Here is a 26,481-nt window from a genome sequence, read left to right as displayed (position 1 = left end):
GTATCCTGCAACCTTACCAAATTCATTGATTAGTGGGATAGGGAGGATGGGAGGGAGGCTCAAGAGGGAGGGGATATGGGGACATGTGTATGCATATGCCTGATTCACTTTGTTGGGCAACAGAAACTAACAGTATTGTGAAGCAGTTATACTCCAAGAAAGATCTATTAAAAAAAAAAAATGGATCCTTTCTTTGAAGAGTTTACTCTCAATTGGGAAAAACGGAGGGTAAAAAGATAATTTTGATATGATGTGGAATGTGCTCTAAGATAAAAACAGGATTCTGTGGATTCTTACTGTAACTCTGACAGGAGGCTTGGGGAATGCTTCATGCAAGAGGCAATAATAAAGCTGGTTTTTAAAGAGTGGTATTTTTAAAAATTTTATTGGAGTATAGTTGATTGACAATATTATGTTAGTTTCAGGTGTATAGCACAGTGATTCGGTTATACATATACATGTATCCATTCTTTTTTAGATTCTTTTCTCATATAGGTTATCACAGAATATTGAGTAGAGTTCCCTGTGCTATACAGTAGGTCCTTATTGCTAATCTATCTTATATATAGTAGTGTGTGTATGTTCGTCCCAAGCTCCTGATTTATCCCTCCCCTTGACCATATTTCCCCTTTGGCAACCATGTTTGATTTTGATATCTTTAAATCTGTTTCTCTTTTATACATAAGTTCATTTGTATCATTTTTTTAAAAATTAGATTCCACATATGAGTGATATCATGTGATATTTGTCTTTCTCTGTCTGACTTACTTCACTTAGTGTGATAATCTCTAGGTCCATCCATGTTGCTGCAAATGGCATTAATTCATTCTTTTTTATGGCTGAGTAATATTCCATTGTATATATGTACTACATCTTCTTTACCAATTCATCTGTCGATGGACATTTAGGTTGCTGCCATGTCTTGGCTATTGTAAGTAGTGCTGCAGTGAACATTGCGGTGCATGTATCCTTTCAGATTATGGTTTTCTCTGGATATATGCCCAGGAGTGGGGTTGCTGGATCATATGGTAGTTCTATTTTTAGTTTTTGATGGCACCTCCATACTGTTCTCCATAGTGGTTGTATCAATTTACATTCCCACCAACAGTGCAGGACAGTTCCCTTTTCTCCACACCCTCTCCAGCATTTACTGTTTGTAGACTTGATGATGGCCGTTCTGACTGGTGTTAGGTGATATCTCATTGCAGTTTTGATTTGCATTTCTCTAATAATTAGTGATCTAGAATCTTTTCATGTGATTTTTGGCCATTTGCATGTCTTCTTTGGAGAAATGTCTGTTTAGAATTTCTGCCCATTTTTTGATTGGGTTGTTTGTTTTTTTGACATAGAGCTGCATGAGCTGTTTGTATATTTTGGGGATTAATCCCTTGTTGGTCGCTTTGCTTGCAAATATCTTCTCCCATTCTGTGGGTTGTCTTTTCATTTTGTTTATGGTTTCCTTTGTTGTGCAGAAGCTTTTAAGTTTAATTAGGTTCCATTTGTTTATTCTTGTTCTTATTTTCATTACTCTAGGAGGTGGACCAAAAAATATTGCTGTGATTTATGTCAAATAGTGTTTTGCCTGTTTTCCTCTAAGAGTTTTATAGTGTCCAGCCTTACATTTAGGTCTTTGATCAATTTTGAGTTTATTTTTGTGTATGGTGTTAGAGAATGTTCTAATTTCATTCTTTTACATGTAGCTGTCCAGTTTTCCCAGCACCACTTATTGAAGAGACTGCCTTTTTTCTATTGTATATTCTTGCCTCCTTTGTTGTAGATTAATTGGCCATAGGTGTGTGGGATTATTTCTGGGCTTTAGATCCTGTTCCACTGGTCTATACTTCTGTTTTTTTTTGTTTTTGTCTTTGTTTTTAAGAAATTCCTAATTGTTTTTTTTTTAAGTTTTAATTTTTATTTATTTATTTATTTATTTATGGCTGTGTTGGGTCTTCGTCTCTGTGCGAGGGCTTTCTCCAGTTGTGGCAAGTGGGGGCCACTCTTCATCACGGTGCGCGGGCCTCTCACCATCGCGGCCTCTCCTGTTGCAGAGCACAGGCTCCAGACGTGCAGGCTCAGTAATTGTGGCTCACGGGCCTAGCCGCTCCGCGGCATGTGGGATCCTCCCAGATCAGGGCCCGAACCCGTGTCCCCCGCATTGGCAGGCAGATTCTCAACCACTGCGCCACCAGGGAAGCCCTATACTTCTGTTTTTGAGCCAGTACCATACTGTTTTAATTACTGTAGCTTTGTAGTATAGTCTGAAGTCAGGGAGTCTGATTCTTCCAGCTCCATTTTTCTTTCTCAGGATTGCTTTGGCTATCTGGGGTCTTTTGCTTTTCCATATAAATTTAAAAATATTTTGTTCTAGTTCTGTGAAAAATGCCATTGGTAATTTGATAGGGATTGCATTAAATCTGTAGATTGCTTTGGGTAGTAGAGTCATTTTGACAATACTGATTCTTCCAATCCAAGAACATGGTATATCTTTCCATCTGTTTGTCATTTTCAATTTCTTTCATCAGCATCTTATAGTTTTCAGAGTACAGGTCTTTTGTCTCCTTAGTTAGGCTTATTCCTAGGTATTTTATTCTTTCTGATACATTGGTAAATGGGGTTGTTTTCTTAATTTCTGTTTCTGATCTTTTGTTGTTATTGTATAGGAATGCAAGAGATTTCTGTGTATTAACTTTGTATCCTGCAGCTTTACCGAATTCATCAATGAGCTCTAGTAGTTTTCTGGTAGCATCTTTAGGACTTTTCTAAAGAGTGGTTCTTATAAAGAATAAGAGTGGTTAGGATTTTCTAGGCAGAGAAAATAGCACAAGCAAATGCAAACCTGTAAAATAGCATCCTTCATATACAGAATAATATATAGGGTGTTTTTCTTCTATATTATAAATTCCTAGGTAGGTATTTACATGATGCAGGGGATCCTGAAACATGGAGAAATTCAGGATACTGTTTGTTTGCCAATAATAAATGCTTTGTTATGGCGATCCTTACATTTTTGCCTTCAAATTTGTTGGTAATCACTTCTACTGAATTAAACTGAACATAATACATACTTATTTATTTAAATAAATATGTATTAAGCTAGTTAGTATGGGAAAAGCCAGAAAAAGCAGCAATTGGAGAAGTAAAATGACAGTATTATTTTAGATTTCAAGAATCAACATCAGGGCTTCCCTGGTGGCACAGTGGTTGGGAATCCACCTGCCAATGCAGGGGACACGGGTTCAAGCCCTGGTCCAGGAAGATCTCACATGCTGCGGTGCAACTAAGCCTGTAAGCCACAACTACTGAGCCCATGTGCCACAATTACTGAAGCCCGCGTGCCTAGAGCCCGTGCTCCACAAGAGAAGCCACCGCAATAAGAAGCCTGCACACTGCAACAAAGAGTGGCCCCTGCTCTCCGCAACCAGAGAAAAGCCCACACGCAGCAACGAAGACCCAACACAGCCAAAAAAAATAAAATAAATAAACTAAAAAAAAAGAATCAACATCAGGATGTCAGTATCTACATAAGGAAATGTATGTTATTGTAAGCCCAACTTTATAAAAGGTTGATAATTCTCGTATTAATTCAGCGGTGCACTCCACAAGTAGTTGTACCTTTATTAAAAAGATTTCTTGGTTAAATGCAAGGCCTGAGTTTAATGGACAAATGATTTCTAAAAATGGGAAGGAGAAAAATCAAACATAAGGAGTCAAGTGCATTGATCCCAGTGAGGAGAGAAAAGAGTATTTGTGAAAGAGTGAATTCAGCTTAATTTAGTTTATATTTACTGAACACCTCTGATGTGTTACTGAACACTGTTTTCAGAGCTAGAAAAGCAACAAAGATAGTCAGAGGGCTTGAAAAATACATAATCTGGCTATGGAGGCAGTCATAGAAACAGTATGAACTTGTGACTAGCTACAAAATCAAAGACAAAAAAGCAATTATTTTTATTTGAGAAATTGGAGGGTCAGGGAAGTTTTCATAATGATGACATTAAAACTGAGTCTAAAGTGAGTTTATCAGGTGAACAAATGTAGAAGGAAGAAGTAAATTTAAAGTGCATTTTCATGAAACTTTAAAGTTCATTTTTATTTGGGAAATGGCAAGTAATGTGGGATGGCTAGAGGTATCCCACACAGGGTTATGTATCATATGCTGAGTTTGGACTTTATAGGTAATGGGAATTCATCAGTAGTTCTTAAACAAGGGTATAATAATCAAGTCTGTGTTGTAGAAAGACAGGTTTATCAGCAAACAAAAGATTAGTTAAAGGTGAGGGAACCTCTAACTTAGAAGGCATTTGTAATTATTGAGATTGGTTCCATTTCACTAATAGACATTTTTTCTTTTGTTTCCAGGGCTTTGCACCTTCTATTCCCTCTATTCCTGTTGCCCTGACATCCCTTCAATGAGTTCAGAGTAACCACCATTTTCCCAAGCAGAGAAAACTCATTTCCCACTAGACCATAAAACCAGTGACTGTGACGACCAGGCTGATCTCACTCACCATTGAATTCCTAGCACCTGGTACATAAACAGTTCTCAATAAATGCTTATTGAATAAATGAATGAATTCAGAGGTGTTCAAGAGAGAGAAGCATCATGATTCAGTGATCAATTAAATTACATGTGAGGAATGTAAAAGTAGAAGGAATTAAAATGGATTCCAAAGTTTCTAATTTGGTCAACAAGATGAAAAGTGATACCATTAACTGAGAATAGGAATTCAGATGAGAAAGAATGTTTAAAGAAGAAAATAATGTGTTTTCCTTGGAGCACGATGAGAACTTAACTAGGAATGGAGCAGAAAGAAAGCGAGAACAAAGAGAAATTTGGGGATAAGTCAAAGGAAGAGCTGGTAATAACTGGTGGCAGCACATAAAAACATTATTTCAAAAGATCCATGATCTAGGAATCAGGAAGGACTGAACAATGAACTTGAAGTTCTAAGGAGTAGCCTGGGTTGGCAATTTTAACTTGAATTTTTTACCTAATATTCACCAAAAAGAGTTTTTGTTTCTTTAGGAAGAGAGTCTAAAATAAAGTCTAGTAGATCTGGAAGGGATGAAATAGAACTTACTGAAAAGTAGTATCAAATTCCAAATGGAACAAAACTGGCCTCTATAACGACGACATGTAATTGTAAAGGGCCTTTCCATATTTCAGCTAGAACTCTGAGATTTTCACACTGGAGTTGGAAGCTAGGTTGACAGTATGATAAAGAAGATGGTTTCCTCTGAAGTGTTCTTTAAAATTTCTTTTTAGAGAGAGAGAGAGAGAGAATTTGATCCCATAGACTATTTCATCCTATGTGTGGTGGTAATGGAAAGAACCAGCTGCAAAAATGTGACACCTTTCTAGCAGCCAATATCCAACACTTCAAGCCAGAAAAGTTAACTTCAGAGCCTCAGATGACATAAATTTACTTATTGTCCTGCTATATCAATTTGATAAATACACAGAATAAAATTCTTTACCTAAAGTTCTATACAATAACTATCTTTGAGCACTTAACATGGTTCAGCCCTTTGGAAGGCATTGGGAAGAAATTTTATGTAGTAGTATTCTCATTTTCAAAAGTAAAGATATTGTCATAGTCACTTGGAATGTTTATGTCTCCTCAAAATTCATGTGTTGAAGCCCCAACCCCCAGTATGTCTGTATTTGGAGATGGGGCATCTAGGAAAATGATTAAGGTAAAGTGAGGACATAAAGTGGGGCCCTGATCTGATGAGATTGGTGCTCTTAAAAGAACAGATACCAGAAATCTCTTTCTAAAAAATAAAAAGAAAAGCTCTCTTTCTTTCTCTCTCTTCCCAAATGCCACACGTATGCACCTTGGAAAGGCCATATGAGGATAAAGTGAGAAGGTGGTTGTTTACATGCCAGGAAGAGATTCTTTACTAGGAACCAACCTTGCATTACCTTGATCTGGGACTTTTAGCCTCCAGAACTGTGAGAAAATAAATTTCTGTTGTCTAAGTCACCCAGCCTGTAGTATTGTAGTATGGAAGTCCAAGCAGACTAATGCAGCTTGTAAGTAATAAAATTAGCACATGTGCTCAAGTCCTCTGACTCCAAATTCCAAGCTTTTCTACAGTGCCAAGTATTTTAAAATCTAATAATCCAGCTACACAAGAAAAATGCACATGAAATAAAGAGGGAAAGAAAACAAATGACAAAATGGTCAATGAAATATAATCAGACGTAAGAAAGGGGGTATTATTGGAGAGTTCATAAAGGACTTAAGGATTGGTACAACTTTGGCTAGATAGTAAGGAGACTGTTGGGTGGAAATGATGGAGAAAATACTTAAGAAGATGAAGAAATGAGCCTGGAAGATTAGGCAGAAGGTTCTTACACTCCATGGGAGAACTGGGATCTGAAGCATGATTAATAAGGTAAGACTCGCTGTGGGCTTGAGATAATAAGAGAGCCTAGGGGACGCCCAGCAGAAGTACATCACTGTTGAAACCATCTCCATCTCTGAGGCAGCATTGGAGATTGGGTTATGCCTGTCAGCATGCAGCACCTTTACCTCAAAAGCTAGGGGCTTGGCTGATGTCTAACCACCCTTAATTCAAGGTACTCCTCTGTGAGTTTTAAACTTTTAAAAACAGGAGTTTTACAAGAGGATACCTCACCAAAAATGAGTATCTAATAGTGTTAGGCATGGTCCAGAGTCAGAAAGCTCTTTAGGAATAGGAAGCAAAAAGAGCTAAAGAAAGGCCAGGAGTCTATGATAGGGATGGCTACCAAAATGTACTAAAATGTACCCAGGGTTTGTTTTAATCAGGTATGGTGAGGCCTACAGATCAGGAATGACTGCTATTGAAAAGATGGTTTATTACTACAGTTCCCAAGAGGAGGGGCCACTCCATGGCTTGCAGGGCCACACAACGAAGCACTTGGATCAGTCAGGAGGCAGAGGGGAGAAGAAAAAATCACGAGGCTGAGACTTATTGGGGTTTTTGAGAGGAGGAATGGGTGAGGCAGGGTAAGTACACAGTGGATAGTTTAGGATCAGATAGTTTGCATAATTCCAGTGGGTTCTAGACTATAGGGGTGTTTCCCAGTTGTCTGTTACCTAGTCGCAGGGAGACTATTGGCTTGGTGTGTAAGAATATATAAAGGAGGTGGTTGGAGGTATGGGCTCTGATTGGTTGGTTTGCATATCAAAGGTGTGCTCACAGGCAAGTTGTTTGCTATCTTTAGGAACTAAATAATCCTGGGAAGGGCAGTTCTCCCCTGGGTCCTCAAGGCTCCCAAGATGTCAAATATAGGACATAAAAAATATGCTTAATATTCAAAACACTATCCAAAACGTCTAGAATGAAAGAGTGAACTGAAAGAATAGGTAAGGAGTCAGGAGGTGATGTGAACCTGATATCTGGGTCTTGGAACACTTGATTTAGCCACTTGGATTCAGATATGTAGATAGATGATAGATAGATACATAGATAGGTAGATAGATAGATAGAGTATGGTCAGGCCACTCAAGATGGTTGCTCCCTTGCTCTCTGTACATCCTCTGCCTGACCAGTGCCTGCTTCACCTAAACCCTACTCATATGACTGACCATCCTGCATACTTGCCCCAGGCCCCAGCTAGTGACTGTCATTATCAAAGGGGCAGTGAGGGGGGCGTGCCCCTCTACTGGTTTCCCTGGTAACTAATAAGCCCACCTGACAACAATTCCCCTATAACTGGTAATCTCCTCTTCCCCCCTCCCCTCCCCGGGAACAAAGACTACCACCTGTCCTGCCTACCATCTGCCATACACAGTGGGGTGTTGCTCTAGGACCCTGCTTCAGATGTGTAAACTTCCCCATCCATTAAACCACTGATGTCTCTGCTGCTGACTCTGGGCTCTTAGGTCTTGAAGCTGGGCAAGCACAGACCTTGCAGGCCTGTGGAGCGCAGCCCAACAGATAGATAGATAGGCTTTTTTTTTTCCTTTTTTTTTTAAAGGGGCCACAACATGACCAGGCTGAGTTTGGGAACAGCCTGTAGGTTGTTAAGTAAAATAGAAATAGATTCAAATAACTGCATTTTTGGAAATTTATGAAGTCATTAAGGCCTAAGAATATTATGCTGGTATGACTTTACCAAATCACGCCCTTGTGGGTTGAAAAAATTAATGTACCTACAAATTTACAGTTATAATATTCAGGTATCAGCTTACTTAACTTTCAGTCTCTGGCCCAGTAACTTTTAATTCTGAACATATATTTAAGACAGACCTGATTTTAAACCACATTTCATTAATGGGCTCTGTTTTAAATGAGTTTCTTTGTGTAAGTAATGCCACTTTGTGCTCGATTTGTTCAAAAGCTATTTAAAAATCCCTTGAACCTCAAATTCATTATTATGTCTTAATGCCAGTCTCATTTATGGAAATACATGTAAAGGAACAGAAATATTTCATCTCATTCTTTCTTTGCTTCCCCAAAGGGAGTCAATTGTGCCTCTTTAAAGCAAAGTGACAATTTCTGATACAGGTTTATTTAATTTTTTAAAAATTACATAGAACAATCAAACATGAGCGTTAATGAGAAACATATGTGAGGTTCCAAATATTCTGTAAATGAATGCAAAGTAATGTTCCAATCAACACGGAGTCAGGTTTCCTGGCCTGTTTCTGCACATACGAAATCAGAGAATGTGAGAGGGTGAGCGTAGGTGTGTGGCCATTCATGACTCTGTGTGTATTTGTGTGTGTGTTGTGAAAGGCTTGCTTCTGCTGCAGCTCCCAGCAGCCTAGAGAAGCAATCTTTTACATGAAGCAAGACACACTCCAGGATATTAACACTCTACCGTTTCCAAGAGCCTCTGTTCACACCAGCTCCAGAGTAAACACCAAGAAAGAAGGAGCCTCAAGCTGCTAAAAAGCAACAAAGCAACAAGGAGAAACAGTTCCAAATCCCATAAAAATATAAAATGTTTCAAGAACAACTGCTCATTTGTTCAGAGAGTGCCCACAGAGCAGGAAGGTATATAAAACTCAGTACCCCTTAGATTTATAGGCAAATAACCATTATCTACTATGCGTAGATGAGTGTAGGATAATTTTATGCAAACCACAATAAGTAAATTCAAACAGTAAGAACTAAGCCTGCACAGTTAGAGCAGGAAGTTCAAGGAGAAAAAAATAAGGAAATGGCATTTTCTGTTGATGTATCACCAACCTGGGAAATCCATTATAGAGCCAAAAACTGGAACAGGATTTTATAAAGGCATTGGCTTGAAATAGAGCTATGAATCCCTTAGGATTTGTGTGGTGACTTAATGCCTTAGGCAAAATTTTGCTTGCAAAGATCTAATTACTAATTGGCCTTACGTAGAGGATTATGGAGAAGTAGTATATTGGGAGTTTTTACATAACAGAGTGTACTTGTATAAATTCCTTGGGAGCCTTAATGGTGTGTCCAATTTTTGAATGAATCATTTTCAATCAAGTATCATCAGGAGTCAAACACCCTAACCAAAGGAGCTTGGGATTTTATGAACTTGGGTCCCAGAGCAATATAGTTTTCAAATCAAAGTAGTGCTTTTATAAGATTTTTCAAAAGCAGGACATTTGACTTTGGTCAAGTTTAAAATCTCTTTAAATTCTGTGGATTTTAAATTTGAAAGTGAAATCAAGGTTTTTTAGGTTCAAATTTCATTTACTCCTTATCAAATGTGGTTTCCTGGATGGAGGTGGGAGATGAAAAAGGCTTTCAAAGAATTACATAACATGCCTGTAAATATATTCATTAAAATAAGAGCATCGATTTACTTCTAACAAACCATATTTTAAGGAGGCATGTGTCAAAGAATCTTGACATTTATAGATTCCATTTGAAAAGTATGTGAACATAAAACCAGAGAGGAAAATGTTCTTAGAGCAAGACAAGTGTAGGTTTTAGTGAAACTAATTTTGTTTAAATGGTTTTGCTGAATTAAAAGCTCCAGTGACTTCACATCATGGGGTAGAAGCATAGCATATTAAATGAGCTTGCAGAGGCTTTGAAGTCAGAAATAACTGGGTTTAAATCTAGGCTCTGGAGGGAATGAGGACGAATTGGAGGCAATGAAGGAAGGGAAGAAGGATAGGAAGAAGAGAGGAAGGGAGAGAGGGAAATAGGAAGGAAAGAGCATGCGTTAAGCAGACTCTCTGTACCAGGTCCTAATCAAGGTGCTTTCAAGTACATTTATCTTCTGCGTCTAGCTGTGTGATCTTGGGCAAATAACTGTACCTCCTTGGGCCTCAGGTACCTTATCTATAAAAAGAACAACTGTTGTGAGATTCTAGGAAGATAGTAGTGGCAGCATAGTTTTTCAGCATAGTCCTCCTGGATCACCACATTAAAAAGATAGCACCTAGATAGCAAAAACAAAAATTCAACAAACTGGGTAACAAGGTACAACACAACCTCAAAATACAAGCAGATAGAGACAAACTACCAATAGTCACAAGACCTTTGTGTCATTGGCATCTGTGTGGGAGAAAGCAGCGGAAAATAACAAGGCATTTGATGACCCAAAGAATAAGAGAACCAAAAAACTCCCAATAGATAATACCTGAAAAGTACAACATACCAATATGAGAAGAGTGGCTGAAACTGAGAAAGATATTGTTCACTCCAGCAGCATGTGTGTGTAAAGCACCTGTTGTAAGTTCTTTAAAGGTGAAGCAGTCTGCTATCTAGGAACTCTCACACTTGACACAAGAGGGCACAGGTCTCTATACTGAAGAGAAATTACTGGGACTGGAGGCATGGTTTAGCAAGAAAGAGACAAAAAAGGAAGAAGATACTGATAATAGTGGGGAAGCTGAACAGAGCCAGAAAATCTCAGAAAGCAAGGTGCTATATTTTTAACACTGTATGCAGATAGCAGAAGAGGGAGGTCTGTGAAGTCAGAAAAATCTACTACTACTTTCTAAACATTCAAAATATAATTTTATAAAAAATGAGCAACTTAAAATGTATCAAGGTCAAATCCCATATAATCACAATGAAATCACACCAGAAAGACATGAAAGATAGAAAAAAAGATCAAAACTGCAAATTATTATTTCAGAAGAACCCAATCTGTATTAATGATATAGAACATGAAATAACATAAATCAAAAGTAGAAGAGTCAGAAATAAGGTGATTTAATTCAAAACAGAATTAGAAATTTAAAATCTTTTAAAAATGTAAGCTATACTAGAATACATGAGTAAATAAATGCAACAAATAAAGAATTAAAATTAGAAATCAAAAGAAGAAAAAATTAAATTATAATGAGATGAAGAGTGATAAAATGAATTTAAGAGAAAATGACATTTAAGATAGGTAAAGAAGTTGCAGTATATGAGTATTAGGAGTCCCTTAAGATGAAAACCCAAGGAAAAGAGCAAAACAAATTTTTTAAATTATAATTCAAGAAAATATTCCTGATATTTTTTAAAAGGATGTGAAACTACATTTTGAAAGAGCACACCATATAACTGACTATCCATGCAGAATAACCAACATCAAAACATAGCCTAATAAAATTACTAGACCTTGTAAAAAAGAAAAAAATTTTGGCCTTTTATGCAAAAAACATGTGTGACTTATAAAGAACAGAAAATTACATTAACAAACTTTTAATCATCAACACTTCATGCCAGAAGAAAATAAAGTAACATATTTAAGACACTTAACACATTATTCACCAGAGACCTATCAATACGTTTTTAGAGAGCGATACAATTATCATCACCGGGGGAAGTTGTTAGAGCTTAAAATTGATCAAGGGTTCATTATACAACTTATGATTGTTGTTATCATTCACATTTTGCTCTGTTAGGTTTTTGTTCCAACCTTGTGTATATTATAAATGCAAAATTTTCAAAAATGATGCATTGCGAAATTTTGAGTGAAGAAGAATTTTTCAGTGAATTTTCTCTGATTGAGCAACATATATACTAGTGTCTCCAAAGATGATAGTTCTTCAGAATATAGTTCTGATTCAGACAATATGAATATTAGACCAACAAAAAGACAAAAAACCTTAGTGATTGATTCTGATATGGAAAGTGAAAATGAAATTCATGGTGCTGGAGAATGCTCCTTTGCTTCTACAGAAGAGTGGATTGAAGAGAACATTTCAAAAAATTAGAAGACTTTACAGGTGTGTCAGGTGTAACTACTGAATGTAATAATCCGCAAAGTGTTAGTGAAATAACAGAATTAATTTTTGGCCAGCCAAAATAAAAATCGCCAGCCACACGTGTTAGTTTCTGCAAAAATCCCCCAGTCAATAATGAGTTAAGGAAAGAAAATGTGAGCCAAGGACTTTATATTCAGTAATACTGAACTTCAAGTATAAAAAGCACAGACAACTGTTATGAATAAGCAAGACCTCAAGGAATATTGTTCCCATGAGCACTTCCTAAAGAATATACTAGACAATGAGCTTCAGACAACCAAAATGACTAAAAGACACTGAATAAAGACTGGTTGACAAACTAGAAGAAATGGACAAATTCCTAGAAATGTACAATCTCCCAAGACTGAATAAGAAGAAATAGAAAATATGAACAGACCATTTACCAGTAATGAAACTGAATCAATAATTTTTTTAAAACTCCCAACAAACAACAGTACAGGACAAGATGTCTTCACATGTGAATTTCACCGAACATTTAAAGAAGAGTTAACACCTATCCTTCTCAAACTATTCCAAAACATTGCAGAGGAAGGAAACTTCTGATCTCATTCTACGAAGCCAGCATCACTCTGATACTAAATCAGACAACAACACCACAAAAAAAAGAAAAGTACAGACCCAAATCCCTGATGAATATAGATGCAAAAATCCTCAACAAAAATATTAGCAAACCAAATTCAACAATACATTAAAAGGATTATACACTATGATCAAATGGGATTTATCCCAGGGATGCAAGGATGGTTTAATATGCACAAACCAATCAATGTGATACACCTCGTTAACAAATTGAAGAAGAAAAATCATACGATCATCTCAATAAATGCATAAAAAGTTCTGACAAAATCAACATTCATTTATGATAAAAACTCTCAACAAAGTGGATGTAGAGGAAACATACCTCAACATAATAAAGGCCATATATGACAAGCTTACAGTTAACATCATATTCAACAGTGAAAAGCTGAAAACATTTTCTTTAAGATCAGGAACAAGACAAGGATGCCCACACTTGCCATTTTTATTCAATGTAGTACTGGAAGTCCTAGCCACAGCAATTACACACACAAAAAATAAATAAATAAAAGAAATTCAAATTGAAAATGAAGAAACTGCAACTGTTTGCAGATGGCATGATTCTATATATAGAAAATCCTAAAAATGCCACCAAAAAACTACTGGAACTAATAAATGAATTCATTAAAGTTGCAGGAAACAAAATTACTATGCAGAAATGTGTTGCATTTCTATACACTAACAACGAACTATCAGAGAAAAACAATCCCATTCACAATTGCATAAAAAAGAATAAAATACCTAGGAATAAATCTAACCAAGGAGGCAAAAGACCTGTACTCAGAAAACTATAAGACACTGATGAAAGAAATTGAAGACAACACAAATGAAAAGATGTACTGTGCTCATGGATTGGAATAATTAATATTGTTAAAATGACTATATTTCCCAAAACAATCTACACATTCAATGCAATTCCTATGAAAATACCAATGATATTTTTCACAGAACTGGAACAAATAATTCTAAAATTTGTATGGAAACACAGAAAACACCAAATAGCCAACACAATCTTGAGCAAGAAGGACGAAGCTGGAGGTATCACATGCCTGGATTTCAAACTGTAGTACAAAGCTATAGTAACCAAAACAGTATAGTACTGGCACAAAAACAGACACAAAGATCAATGGAACACAATAGAGGGCCCAGAAATAAACCTAAACTTTTATGGTCAATTAATCTACAACAAAGGAGGAAGAATATACAATGCAGAAAAGACAGCCTCTTCAATAAATGGTGTTTGGAGAACTGGACAGCCGCATGCAAGGGAATCAAACTGGACTACTTTCTTACACCATATACAAAAATAAACTTAAAATATATTAAATATCTAAATGTAAGGCCTGAAACCATAAAACTCCTAGGGGAAAACACAGGCAGTATGTTCTTTGATACCAGCCTTAGCTATATATTTTTAGTATGTCTCCTCAAGCAAGGGAAACAAAAGCAAAAATTAAAAATGGGACTATGTCAAACTAAAAAGCTTTAGTACAGCAAAGAAACTATCAAAATGAAGAGGCCACCTACTTGAATAGGAGAAGATATTTGCCAATGATGCATCTGATAAGGGGTTAATATCCAAAATATACAAAGAACTCACACAAGTTAACATTATAAAGACCAACAACCTGATTAAAAAATGGGCCTTTCCTTCTATACCACTATATAGAGTTTTTTAGTACAATAAAATAGATTTATCCTTGGGCCAGCAGAAACCAATAAAATAGAAACAAAGTAAATGTATACTGAGGTAGAACTAAATAAAGGACTATCACCCAGCCTCCCTCTTGCCCACTGCTCTCTCTATGAGGAATACTATTATTTAAGAGAAAAAAATGCAAAAGCCCCAATTTCTGTATAGTCTTTACTCTAGCGGCCTACATGCAAGAAGTTAAATGTAGAACCTACTATTTTATGAAAAAGCACCAGTAATTTTTATTTTATCTGGTGATTTCCCTCTTTGTCTATAGATATTCATTCAAAACTTATTTACTGAACACTTCCTATGGCCTGTTTTGCTTTTCCTTTGCTCTGAGTAAATTGACCAGCAAAATGAAAGAGTATGTGTTCCTTTAGTTATATTTGACTTTCCATTTCAGGCTTTTCATATGTCTTCAGTTTTAATGATATTATAAACTCAAACGTATTGGCAACAGAATAACCTTGGAATCAATCCTAGCCCAACATCTCAATGTCTAAAAAAGAAAGGTATTCTGGGAGCCATGAAAATATTTTAATAAGGTAAAATAAAACCAATCTTGTTAAAAATGTTTAGGCTGTTAATGCTTCCTTAGTTCAGAAGGAGGAATTTTCACCAGCATGTCCATTTGGTTATGGGGGAGAGTATTTGATAGAATTCAGTCAAGAGACCATTTAAAGTGAAGTACACATCGCCATATCCTGAGGACAGCAAATGCTGCTAAGTGGAAAAGCAGCATTTTGTTTATTTTGTTTTTACTTTGTTTTGTTTTTGTGATGGCATGATAGCATCTTCTACTTAGAGCAATGTTGACATTCTCTCAACTGACTCATTTGGAAAGAAAAAGAAGTTCACATGCCAATGAGTGGGAAAGACAGGAAGAGGACTGATTTAACAGAAATATTTTACAATTTGTCAAACTTAGAGTAGCAGTATCTTATTTTTTACCTCTCCCTCTTAAAAAAAAAATAAAAGCAATATGGACAATGTATTGAAGTGTGAAATAAAACGAAATGAATTTCAATTCCTTTTTGTCACTAACACACAGGAAAGATTCTGACCCTATTCCAACCGTTTCTCAGGGTCTTTGATGTGTATCTACTTCCTTTCCTGATATGGTAATGATTACATTAAAGAGATATCGATTTGGCAGGAAATTTCCCAAATCAGAAAAAAATTCTTTTTCCAGTATGCTATTATTTTTATGACACATGTTGTCTACACACAAAAAGAAAGAAAAAAGAAAGGAAGAAAAGAAGGGATAAAGAAGGAAGGAAGAGAAAGATGGGGAAGAGAAGGAAAAGAAAGAAAAGAAAAGTTAAAAGTTTAACAGTCAAATAACATATGATTTAATTTCGGCCCCATACTTGAAAGGATGGAGTTACATCACTCATTGGAACATCATATATTTCAACCCTGGAAGCACAAATTCATCTCTTACCCAACTTCAAAGTTATTGCTAACTGGCAGTTGCTAGGAACTGATCTGGAATGAATTGGCATTTTTGGTTCTGTTCTTAGTGACCCAGAGGGTATGTCATAAACACTTATGTTATGGTAATACCTTTGTTAAAGAGGTGAAGAGGAGAGAGCACTCTTTGGTGACCAAATAGCTTTCAACTCATTCTAGCAGAGGTATGCAGCAGTAGTTGTCATGCTCTAAACATTTTCTAATTCTGCTACTAAGGCTTCAGAGGAGATGTCTGATTATTAATATAGCCATTGCCTGAATTTATCCATCCAGACTACAAGTTTAGCTCTGAAGTGTACCTGGAACACATAATATGCACTAAACAAATGTGTATTTAATGAGAGATTGGATTCACTTAAATATCTAACTCAAATGAAACTTCTATCATAGTGAGGGATTATGGAATTGAAGCAATAAATAGAAAAGATATGGTGCAGCATATTCTTTATAGAAAAAATCAATAGGTAAAAGCAGTTTAAAATAATCCAGGACAAAAACAAAACAAAACAAAATTTGACGTGGGATGTAGATGTGTGGGAAATATGGCTAAAACACCAATTACTTGTCCTCTGATTGCCTATTCATAGTTTTGAATTCCTTCAAGGTAAGGTCTGTATCTTATTCTTCTCATAGCTTCAATTCTTGGATGAGTGTATTGTGCAGAATAGTATTAACTGTCTGAATCCACAGTCATCTCTTCAGTTTCTACAGAGATGCATTATAGCTCTATCATAGAATGTATTATTTTGAATTTTATTTCTTCATTTTGTGTGTATCCCTACTGGATGTAGATACAATTCTTCAAGTCAGGAACTATGTCTATTCATTTTTGCATATTCAAGTCTAAAGTAATGCCTGCTCATAAATTTTGTTTAGATTAATAAATACAGCTGATCTGGCTGGATATACTCAGATCCTCTTCTTCCCTCACCATGTCATGTGCACATCTTCAAAAGCACACACACAAAAGCACGGAACATTGAACATGTACGTATATAACTACACATACAAATTCACAAACACAGGTGTTTTTGTGTGTGCATGAATGTGTGTGTACGTGTAAGACAAAATACATCTTCTATTTATACTGGATAATATTCATTTGACTGATGCCTTTAAGGATCATCAGGCTGACATGTATTTAAATAGTTGACACAACTATTTTCTCAAAGTATGGTTCAGGCTGTAAGAGAACATGGGGAAGAAAAACAGCACAGAGATTCATTATTTTCCTAGTAGGCCACCTCCCTCCCTGTTCTGACCCTTGGAGAAACCTAATGAATGATGTCATAGTTGTTGTCTTACATCATATTAGTTGAATGCAGAGATTACCACCATCAAGAAGAGGATGTATTTTAAAGGATCCTTTTAACTTAAATATCTTTTGCATTAAGATGTGCAACGTGAGCTCAAATTAATTTGAAAAGTGAGAAGATGACCACATTAATAGCCAGTGGATGTGGATTCTTTGGACCACAATGGCCATTTGATGATATCCCAAAGGCAGTCACAAGGTAAGAAACGATTTTCTGTGAACTTCTGAAGCAAATCAGCATTGAAATTTAAAAGCAGCATATATGGAGAATAAAAAATGTAATTCTTACATCTCTGTTCTATGCTGCTGTGCGGATAAAATATAGAACAATTAATATTGCTAAAATAATAAATTTCAACATATAATTTTTCTATATTAAAATGCTTTCATGGCTCTCGATGTGTGCAGAGAATACCCAAATACCATACTCTCTTATAGCAGGCTTTCCACAATTTTGCCCCTCCTGAATTTTCCAAATTTATTTTTCATTGCTCTCCTACTCAAACCTAACTCCCTAACCATCTCAACTACTTGCACTTACCTAAATATATAATGATATTTCATATGTTTGTGTATATACTATTGTTTATATATTGTGTGTATACTATTGCCCTTTCCTAGGATATCCCTATTATGTTTCTCTGGTAAGCAATTTTTTATTCATCCTTTTTGAGCCCCACTCTAAGCTTCTATCCACCATGAGTGGATTATTTCCTTCTTTGTGCCAACGTTCTACTTGTTTCACACTGCCATTATGACAGTCAAGTTATCTGTTTACATACATGGTGAGTACTTTATGTGCTTCTTGAAAGCTGTAATTGTATTTGATAAAGCAGGAGCTGCCATTTGTTAGTTATCACTATGTGTCAAGAACTGTGACTGGAAATGTAATTTTAAATCCGTGATTTTAAAACTTTTGAATCACTCATAAACAAATCATGTCCATAAAGTACAGTAAATGCAGTAGGAGAACAGAGAAAGCACTTTACTAAGTCTGGAACTTAAGAAAAGCTTCTAGGAGGTACAGTTTTGCAGAAGGAGCAAACTGATATTAACAGGAAGGTTTCCCAAAGCAATGCAGCCTGACTCCTGATGAATATAGGTGCAAAAATTCTCAACAAAATACTAGCAAAATGAATTCAAAAGCACACTAAAAGGACCATACAACCATGATCAAGTGAGATTTACCCCTAGATGCAAGGATGGTGCAATATATGCAAATCAATAAATATACATCACTTTGATAGAAAGATGACAATCATATGATCATCTGAATAGATGCAGAAAAATCATTTGACAAAATTCAATCCTTTCATGATACAAATGCTCATCCAACTAGGAATAGAATGAAATTAACATAATTAAGGCCACCTATGAAAGCCCACTGCTAACATCATACTTAACAGTAGAGAATGGAAGGCTTTTACTCTAAGATCAGGAACAAGACAAGGATGTCCACTCTTGCCACTTTTATATAATACAGTACTGGAAGTACTAATCAGATCATTTAGGCAAGAATAATAAAAGGCATCTAAATAGGAAAGGAAGAAGTAAAATTATTTCTGTTTGCAGATGACATGATTGTATATTTTTAAAGCCCTAAGGTTCCACAAAAATCTGTTAGAATAAATGATTCAATAAAAAGTTTCAAGAAACAAAATCAATGTACAAAAATCAGTTGTATTTCTGTATTCTAACAGTAAACTATCTAAAAAGGAAATTAAGAAAACAATCCCATTCACAATATAAAAAAAACATTTAGAAATAAACTTCATGGAGGTAAAAACCATATACAATGAAAACTACAAAACGCTGATAAATGAGAATAAAGAAGACAAAAACCAATGGAAAGACAACCCATGTTCATGGATTAGAAGACTTAATATTGTCAAATTTTCCACACTACCCAAAGTTATTTAAAGATTCAGTCTAATCCTATCGAAATTCCAATGGCATTTTATTTTACAGAAGTAGGAAAAACAATCCTATAATTTATATGGAACCAAATGGGCCTCAAATAGCCAAAACCATCTTAAGAAAGAATAGCATACCTGGAGGCATCTTACTTCCTGACACATAGACAAATGGGACAGAAGAGACAGCCCAGAAATAAACCTACACAGATATTCTTTATTAGAGTGAGGAAGTCACCTTCTACTCTTAGTTTTCTAATAGGTTTTTAAATCATGAATTCTGTCAAGTTCATTTTCTGCCTCTATTGACATGATCATATGGTTATTCACCTTTTTATTTGCAATGTGGTAAATTATTGGATTTTCATATGTTAAACTAACCTTGCATTCTGAGTTAAACCCTATTTGGTCACAATGTTGTATTTTTTTTATATATTGCTGATTTAATTTACTAGTATTTTGTTAAAGATTGTTACATATATGCTCACTAAAGATATCTGTCTGAATATGATGGCAGGATAATGCTGACCCTTTTATATGTTGGTAAATATTCCTTCATTCTTTATTTTCTGCATGAGTATGTAAGTTGAACTTATTTCTTAGAATTAATCAGTAAAGCTGTGCTTGGAATATTCTTTGTGTGAAAAACTGTAATTAGGTTTTTGATTTCTTTTAAAAATACAGAGCTTTAACATTTTCTATTTCTTGTCTCAGTTTTAATGATGTGTATCTTTCAGATCTAGTATCTGTTGCTATCTCTCTGATCAGTTTGGTCAGGCTAGTGAAAACATAAATAAAAAATGAACAAAATATTTGAACAAAGACTTCACCCAAAATGGTACACAAATGGTAAATAAGGACATGAAATATGCTTATACCATTAATCATTACGATTTAAATTTAATTTAAAAATTAAATACAATTTAAATTAAATGAGCTATCTCTACACACCTGTTAGAATGACTTGATTAAACAAATTAAAAACTTGATAATACCAAGTGCTGGTGAGGATATGTATCAGCTGAAGTCATACATTGTTGGTGGGAATGCAAAATAGCACAACGACTTTGGAAAACAGTTTTGCAGTTTCACAGAGTTATTCATATATTTGCTATATAACTGAACACTCTTAGGTGTTTGCTTTCAGGAGAAAAGAAAACTTTAGTTGACACAAAAACCTGTATGTAATGTTTAGAGTGGCTTTATTCACAGTTCCCAAATACTAGAAACAACCCAAATGTGGTAAATGAATAAACTGTGATACATTCATACAATGGAACACTAGCTGACAGTAAAAAAGGAATAAATTAATGAAACACAATATGGATGGCCCCCAAATGCTAAGAGAAAGAAACCAGACTCGAAAGGCTATATCAAATATGCTTACATTTAGATGACATTCTGGAAAAAGGGAAATTATAGGACCAGAAAACATCAGTATTTATCAGAGCGTGATGTTGGGGGAACAGGATGACTCCAAAGGAACAGAGAGGAATTTGGGGGATGATAGAATTGCTCAATCTTTTGATTGTGTAATGGTTACATGACTCGTGTACTTGTCAAAATGCATAACAGCACGCCAAGAAGAATGCATCTTATTGTATGCAAATTATACCACAATTTAAAAAATACTGTATGTAATCTCCTTCAATTTACTTTCATTCAATATAATGTTTCTAATACTCATTCATGTTGTCTGTATAGTTCTAGTTCATGTTAAAGCCCTAAGGCTCTGCTGCATAATATTGTATTGTGTGAATATTTCAAACATATTTATCCATTCTCCTGCAAAAATATTTTGGAGTTGTTTTTCAGATTTTCTTTTTCTATTATGCACAACACTGCTCTGATAGTTCTGGAACAAATCTCATTGTGCACATATGCTAGAATTTTCTGAGTTATATAACTAGGGGTAGAATTGCAGAAATTTAGAGAATATCCTCGTTCAACTTTACAAGATAATGAAGACATTTTATTCTCAAGTGGTAGTTTGCAATGAACACTCACACCTGAAATGTTTACTAAATCATTTCCAGGGTTTCACGTTTTCACCAGAATTTGGTATTGTTAGACTTTTTAAATTTTGCACCCCGGTCCGTGTAAAATTGTATCTTTTTATGGTCTTAATTGAGATCTTCCTGATTACTATTGAGATGGAGCATCTTTTCATGTTTTGTTTTGTTTATCTTGCTAATCCTAATTTGTCTTTTTCTTCTTTGTCCATTTTCCCATTGGGTTGTTTGTCTTTTCCTTTTTGATTCATAGTGGATCTTGAAGCAGTCAATTTAATCCTTTGTTAGTTTTCATGTGATGCAGATAGGTCACATCATTTTTTAACTTATCTTTTTTTACTTTATGGTGTCATGGTTAATAATTAGAAGTTATTAATTTTAATGGAGTGAATTTATCAATCTTATTTCTAGTGCTTTCTGTATTTTGTTTTAAAATTTGTCCTTAACTGAATGTCATAAAGATAATTTATATTTGCTTCTGAATGTTTTTAAAGTTTTCTCTTCTACACTTAAGTGTTTATTCAATGTAGAATTAGCTTCTGCACATGGCATGAGGTAGGGATCCAATTTAATTTGTTACACATGCATAAACAATTGTCTCAAAAACATTTATTGAAAATACATTTTTCCCATAATCTGAAAATTCACTTCTGTCATATTTCAAGTTTACACATGTGCATGGGTCTGGTTCTCTTTTTTGTTTCACTTGTGTTCTCTCCCTATGTCAATATTATACATTGTAATTATTATTCTGATATGATATATCTTGATATCCAATTGGGTATGTTCCCCACTCTTTGGGCTATCTTCTTTATTTAGTTCTGCATATGAGATCTGTTGACCTGAAACAAAAATAGACTGCCACACATTTCTCCAGCAAAGATGTGTTTATTTGGGCTCAGCAGAGCATTGTAATTTGGGGTCTGCAATCGCAGTGAACCACTTGCAAGTGCCCCATAGGGCAATGCTTTTATAGAGAGGAAAAGGAAGTTGGGAGGGCTATAGTAAATAAAGAGTCCATGACTTTTCACTGACTGAGAACTTGACAGGAAAGGAGTCTTTCTTCTTTCTGTTGGGCTCTGCTATCATCATAGGGCATGAGAGCTCCCCATTCTGTTTCCCAACTCTATTTAATTGAGATTTTCATTTATTAATTTTTTACAGATCTGACAGTTTAGTTAGATTCAGATTAATTTTTGGCAAGAATACTTAATAGGTGATCTTGTGTGCTTCCTATTGCATATACTATCAGGTACTGTGACTACTAATGATGCCTAGTTTACTTGTTTAAAATGCTGAAAGCTAGATCTCCCCATTGTAAAGTACCATTTTTTCCATTTAGAATTATCAAGTAATCTGTGGGGTGAAACTCTACCATATTTTAAATTATTTTATAATAAATCAATCAGGTACATTACTTCTTGGGGCTTGCAAAATAGTAACTGTCTATAATTATATTGTTCCAGTACTAGCAGGAATATTCTGTTAAAAAAAAAAAAAAAAAGAGCTTTCCCTCATTAAGAGGAGGTAAATTATGGTTTATTTCCAAAAGGCTTGGATTAAATGCTTAATTATTTCCTTTAATTACCAAGTTTCAGAGTAAGAATTTGATGCAGTCATTACCTTCAATGAAAGTGAGGTTTTGTTTTTCTGTTTTTCTATATGTCTTTGAGTATCATTATGGACTCCTGTACTTTTATTATGTGTTAAATCAACCACAGTAATTATTCCTTGTGAGGCAAATTGTCTCAAAATTGACTACTGTCTTTTGGACACAATACCATTAGTATTTTCTTACTTTCAAGAATAAAATGCCTAGGCTCATCTTGTACTGTTCCTGCTATAGACTGACAGCTTCTCTAGTTCGGGCCCAGTTTCAGTTTATCTCCTTATTGATCTAGTTTTCAGTTCTTCCTTTCTGGCCTCTGGGCATTTCCTCTAGATTTTTGTTGTTGTTATTGTTTCAAGCTCAAGTATGCATTTTTTTCAATTCCAAATATTTATTTAGTGCCAACTATGAGCCAGATGCTGTTCTAAGGATACAGAAGTAAACAAAGCAAAATCTCTGATCTCAAGGAGCTTATATTGCAAGAATGCTTATTATATAAACTATGAATTTTAATAGATATTGTGATCTGGCAATATTAGGTATTGTAGGGGTTTTAAGGTAATGTAGCTATGAGTGATAATTTGTATAATTTTATATCAGTTTTGAGAATGAATATTTAGGGAAAAAAAAAAAAACCCAGAAAATAGGAAGTCCAGTTAGGAAAGAATTGCAGTATTCCAAGTCTGAAATGGTTAGGCTAGTAGGTAGAAGTGAGGATGGAGAAGAAAGCTGGATTGCAGGAATATCTTGAAGGAAGAAAAGATAAAATTTTGAAATAGTTTAATAAGAGGGCATGATACAAAGAAAGATGTCAAAGTTAGCTCCATACAGTCTTCCCTGGAAGACTGGAAGAACGACTACAACACTGACAGAAATAGTGTAGCCTGTGTGAATGGGTGGGCGATAAAAATCTCTCTTAGTCGGTATGGACTGTGTCTATATTTAATATTCCATGCAGTGCACTGCATTAACTTATTGCATCTGAAAAAGGCAGTGGAACAATGGTGTAGACACAGTGCAAGGCGACTAAAAACATAGAACTAGAAGAGAGGGACAGGTGAGAAGTGGGAGTAGAAACACCTCCTTTGTTATCCCTAGAGCCTGGTTTGATGTCTGGCACAAAGCTGGCCCTCAATTAATATTTACTGAATAAATGAACGTAAGTCATTTGCATAGATGAGATAGCTGAGCCCATGGGAATAGATCTCAAAAAGAGGACATTACTTGCTAGGGTTCAAAAACAGCCCTACTGATTCCACATATAAGTGGTATCACATCGTATTTGTCTCTGACTTACTTCACTTCGTATAAGAGATTGGCACAACATTGTAAATCAACTATATTTCAATAAAAAAACAACAAAACAAAAAACAGCCCTTTGGCCCTATGGCCTGAATTGCCAACAGTTGCCTGTCTTAGAGGAAATGATTCCAACCGTACCCCGAGTTAGGGATAGTTAGTTTAGGAGTTGTAATTTCAGGAGCTGTGTGTGTGTGTGCGGGGCAGGGGTGCATTCTAGATTTAGGATACCAAAATGGAAGTGAGAGATTTGCCCCTCGATCAAAGTTGATATTAATTGTATTCATTTCGTAAGGGTCAGCCTATCTGCACAAGTTCCAGCTTCTCAGTGCAATCAGTGCAGTTCCTTTTCTACAGTGCCCCAAATAACAAACCTTTCTTTACAGGTTACCAGCCGAGGGCTTGACTGCTCTAGAGCATTCTCTAATTAAAAGGTTAACGGAATTCCTTTCCCTCTTTTCAAGCGAAGGACCTGAAATATCAATTCGACTGACCGGGATGACTCTTTCAATTCCCATCCTCAAGGGGGCGGTGACCACGGAGCCCCTCCTCAACCACGCGCGCTGAAATCTGCGGCAAATACCTTCACGTTCCGCTCCAGGGTGCGTCAGATTAGTCCCAAAGGCCAGCGCCGCATACTGAGCCTGCGCGTATTGGCGCCGCGGAGCAGGCGCATGCGCTTTGAGGCGGAGCTCATACAGGCCGCTCTGGGCGGGTCTGGGCAGCGCCAGCGTTTTGGGGCCTAGGAGCCGTGGGAGGAGCCGGCGGCTTCACCCTGGTAACCAGAGCGCTGTAGCTGCCCCGCCTTGCAGGCCTCAGGACTGTCATCGCCTTTGGGTGTGGGGTACTTTGGCCAGCGTCCCCGGAAGTAGCCCCGCCGGCCTCTCTCAGACATCCCCATCCTCCCCACGCCGCCGTCGCCGCCGCCATGCAGGGGGAGGACGCCAGATACCTCAAAAGGTGACGACCCCCCAAGGCTCGGTCCTACCCTCCTTGCCCGGACCCTGAGGTTATTCTTAAAAGGTTCTTGGGTTGGCCGTGAAATGTCACTGGGCAAAGCTTAGAAGAGGGGTGGGAGACAGGGGAGAAATCACGGAAAGGGAGGGGGGGAAAGGTGAATTAAAAAGAGGAAGGGGCCTTTAGGGGGTGCGGGTTTCTCCAGCCTCTTACCTGACTCAGCGGGGTCCTGACAGCATTGCAGATGGTTTCCTTGCTACATTACATTGTTGAGGGTAGAGGCGCGAAGGGCGGAGTAAACCGCGTCTTCCTATTTTTCCCCGATACTCCGACTCTCCATTTTCCTTTAATAGATAAATCCTGTGGGAGCCTGGAACTGAAGTCTTCTGGCGCCTCTGTCCTATGTCTCCAATTTGGGGTTCACTGCCATGGGGTTTTGAAATGAAGGGGAAAGAAGTGGTGGCTTTTAATTAATGGGAGACTGGATTGAGATGTTGCTTTCCAGTTTATTTCTGCTTTCCTCATCCATTTCACTGCCATGTATACAGTATAATTTTTGTAGGAGGTTCGTAATTATCAAGAGGTTTGTTCAGGAGCTTGACGTGAAACCGGCCATCATTTCTTTAGTTTAAAAATATTTGTAGTATCAATTACTCCTTAAAGAAAAATGTAATCTGTTGGGATTATTTATTTGACTCAGGTCAAAGATAAGATCATCCCTCATAAAAAGAATACCTCTCACTGGACCAAGAGTTAGCAGTGATCCAATACAAAAAAATATTTTAATTAGGAGTCTCCATTTTTAGCTAAGTCCCTGCTACTGATTGTGTAAATACCCTAGAAAGTCACATGTATTCTTTTGGACTCAGTTTCCTTATCTAAAAATGGGGCAAGTATTACTTTATGATAGGTACTAGGACCAAATATGAAAATGTTTTAAAAAGATAAAACATGCATGTAAGGTGGTGTCATCATTTCAATTCATAGTATACTTTTACTGAATGTATTTATCCCAGCTTGGCAGGGCCCTGATCATCACAGAAAGATCTAACCTTTAATAGACTCTTAAAAGGGATTGAAATTATTGTAAAATCAATCAAGCAACCAACTGTATTCGCTGTCTTTGCAGGCCTGAAGCATATATTGCCTGCCTGTCCCATTTTATAGAAATATATCTGAAATTGTTACATAACCAGAGCTTATCCGTAAAAATTTCAAAAAAGAATATGTAATCATAACAAGTATATAGTCAGCATTTATTTCCTCATTGCATTTTACTTACATCGGTCATTTAAAATATCTTGATTGAAAATTTGGTGAAAGAAGAAAACAAGAAATTCTCCTTCAACTTTAAAATCAAGGTTGTTGTAGGGCAAAGAGTCGCTATTACACCATTAGCTTATTTTCATGTAATATAGTTGTGCCAGAAAATAGTTTTTCTTA

At 36.2% G+C, this 26,481-nt stretch overlaps 1 protein-coding gene and 1 long non-coding RNA gene across 7 annotated transcripts in view; one reads left to right on the top strand and one right to left on the bottom strand.

The window, feature by feature from the left end:
• LOC132373280 (uncharacterized) overlaps positions 1-24,771 on the bottom strand; it is a 205,689-nt gene extending 180,918 nt beyond the window's left edge. For all 3 annotated transcript variants that reach the window (XR_009505398.1, XR_009505397.1, XR_009505399.1), the window contains exon 1: positions 24,576-24,771. This is a non-coding gene — a long non-coding RNA (uncharacterized LOC132373280). The remainder of the gene's footprint in view (positions 1-24,575) is intronic.
• The window catches only part of KIFAP3 (kinesin associated protein 3), a 168,954-nt gene continuing 167,244 nt past the window's right edge, over positions 24,772-26,481 (top strand). For 3 of the 4 annotated variants that reach the window (XR_009505374.1, XM_059935996.1, XM_059936011.1), the window contains exon 1: positions 24,915-25,041. Coding sequence is in view for 2 of the 4 variants with exons in the window: in XM_059935996.1 (XP_059791979.1) it covers positions 25,010-25,041 (32 nt within the window). In the remaining 2 variants the exon portion in view is untranslated. Of the gene's footprint in view, positions 25,042-26,481 lie in introns of all 4 variants that reach the window. The other variant, XM_059936022.1, reaches the window with a different exon arrangement.

The sequence above is a fragment of the Balaenoptera ricei genome, chromosome 1 (genome assembly GCF_028023285.1).
Source record: "Balaenoptera ricei isolate mBalRic1 chromosome 1, mBalRic1.hap2, whole genome shotgun sequence".
NCBI lineage: Eukaryota > Metazoa > Chordata > Mammalia > Artiodactyla > Balaenopteridae > Balaenoptera > Balaenoptera ricei.
Note: the sequence above shows the minus strand (reverse complement) of the source record. Positions and strands in the feature narration are given on the sequence as shown.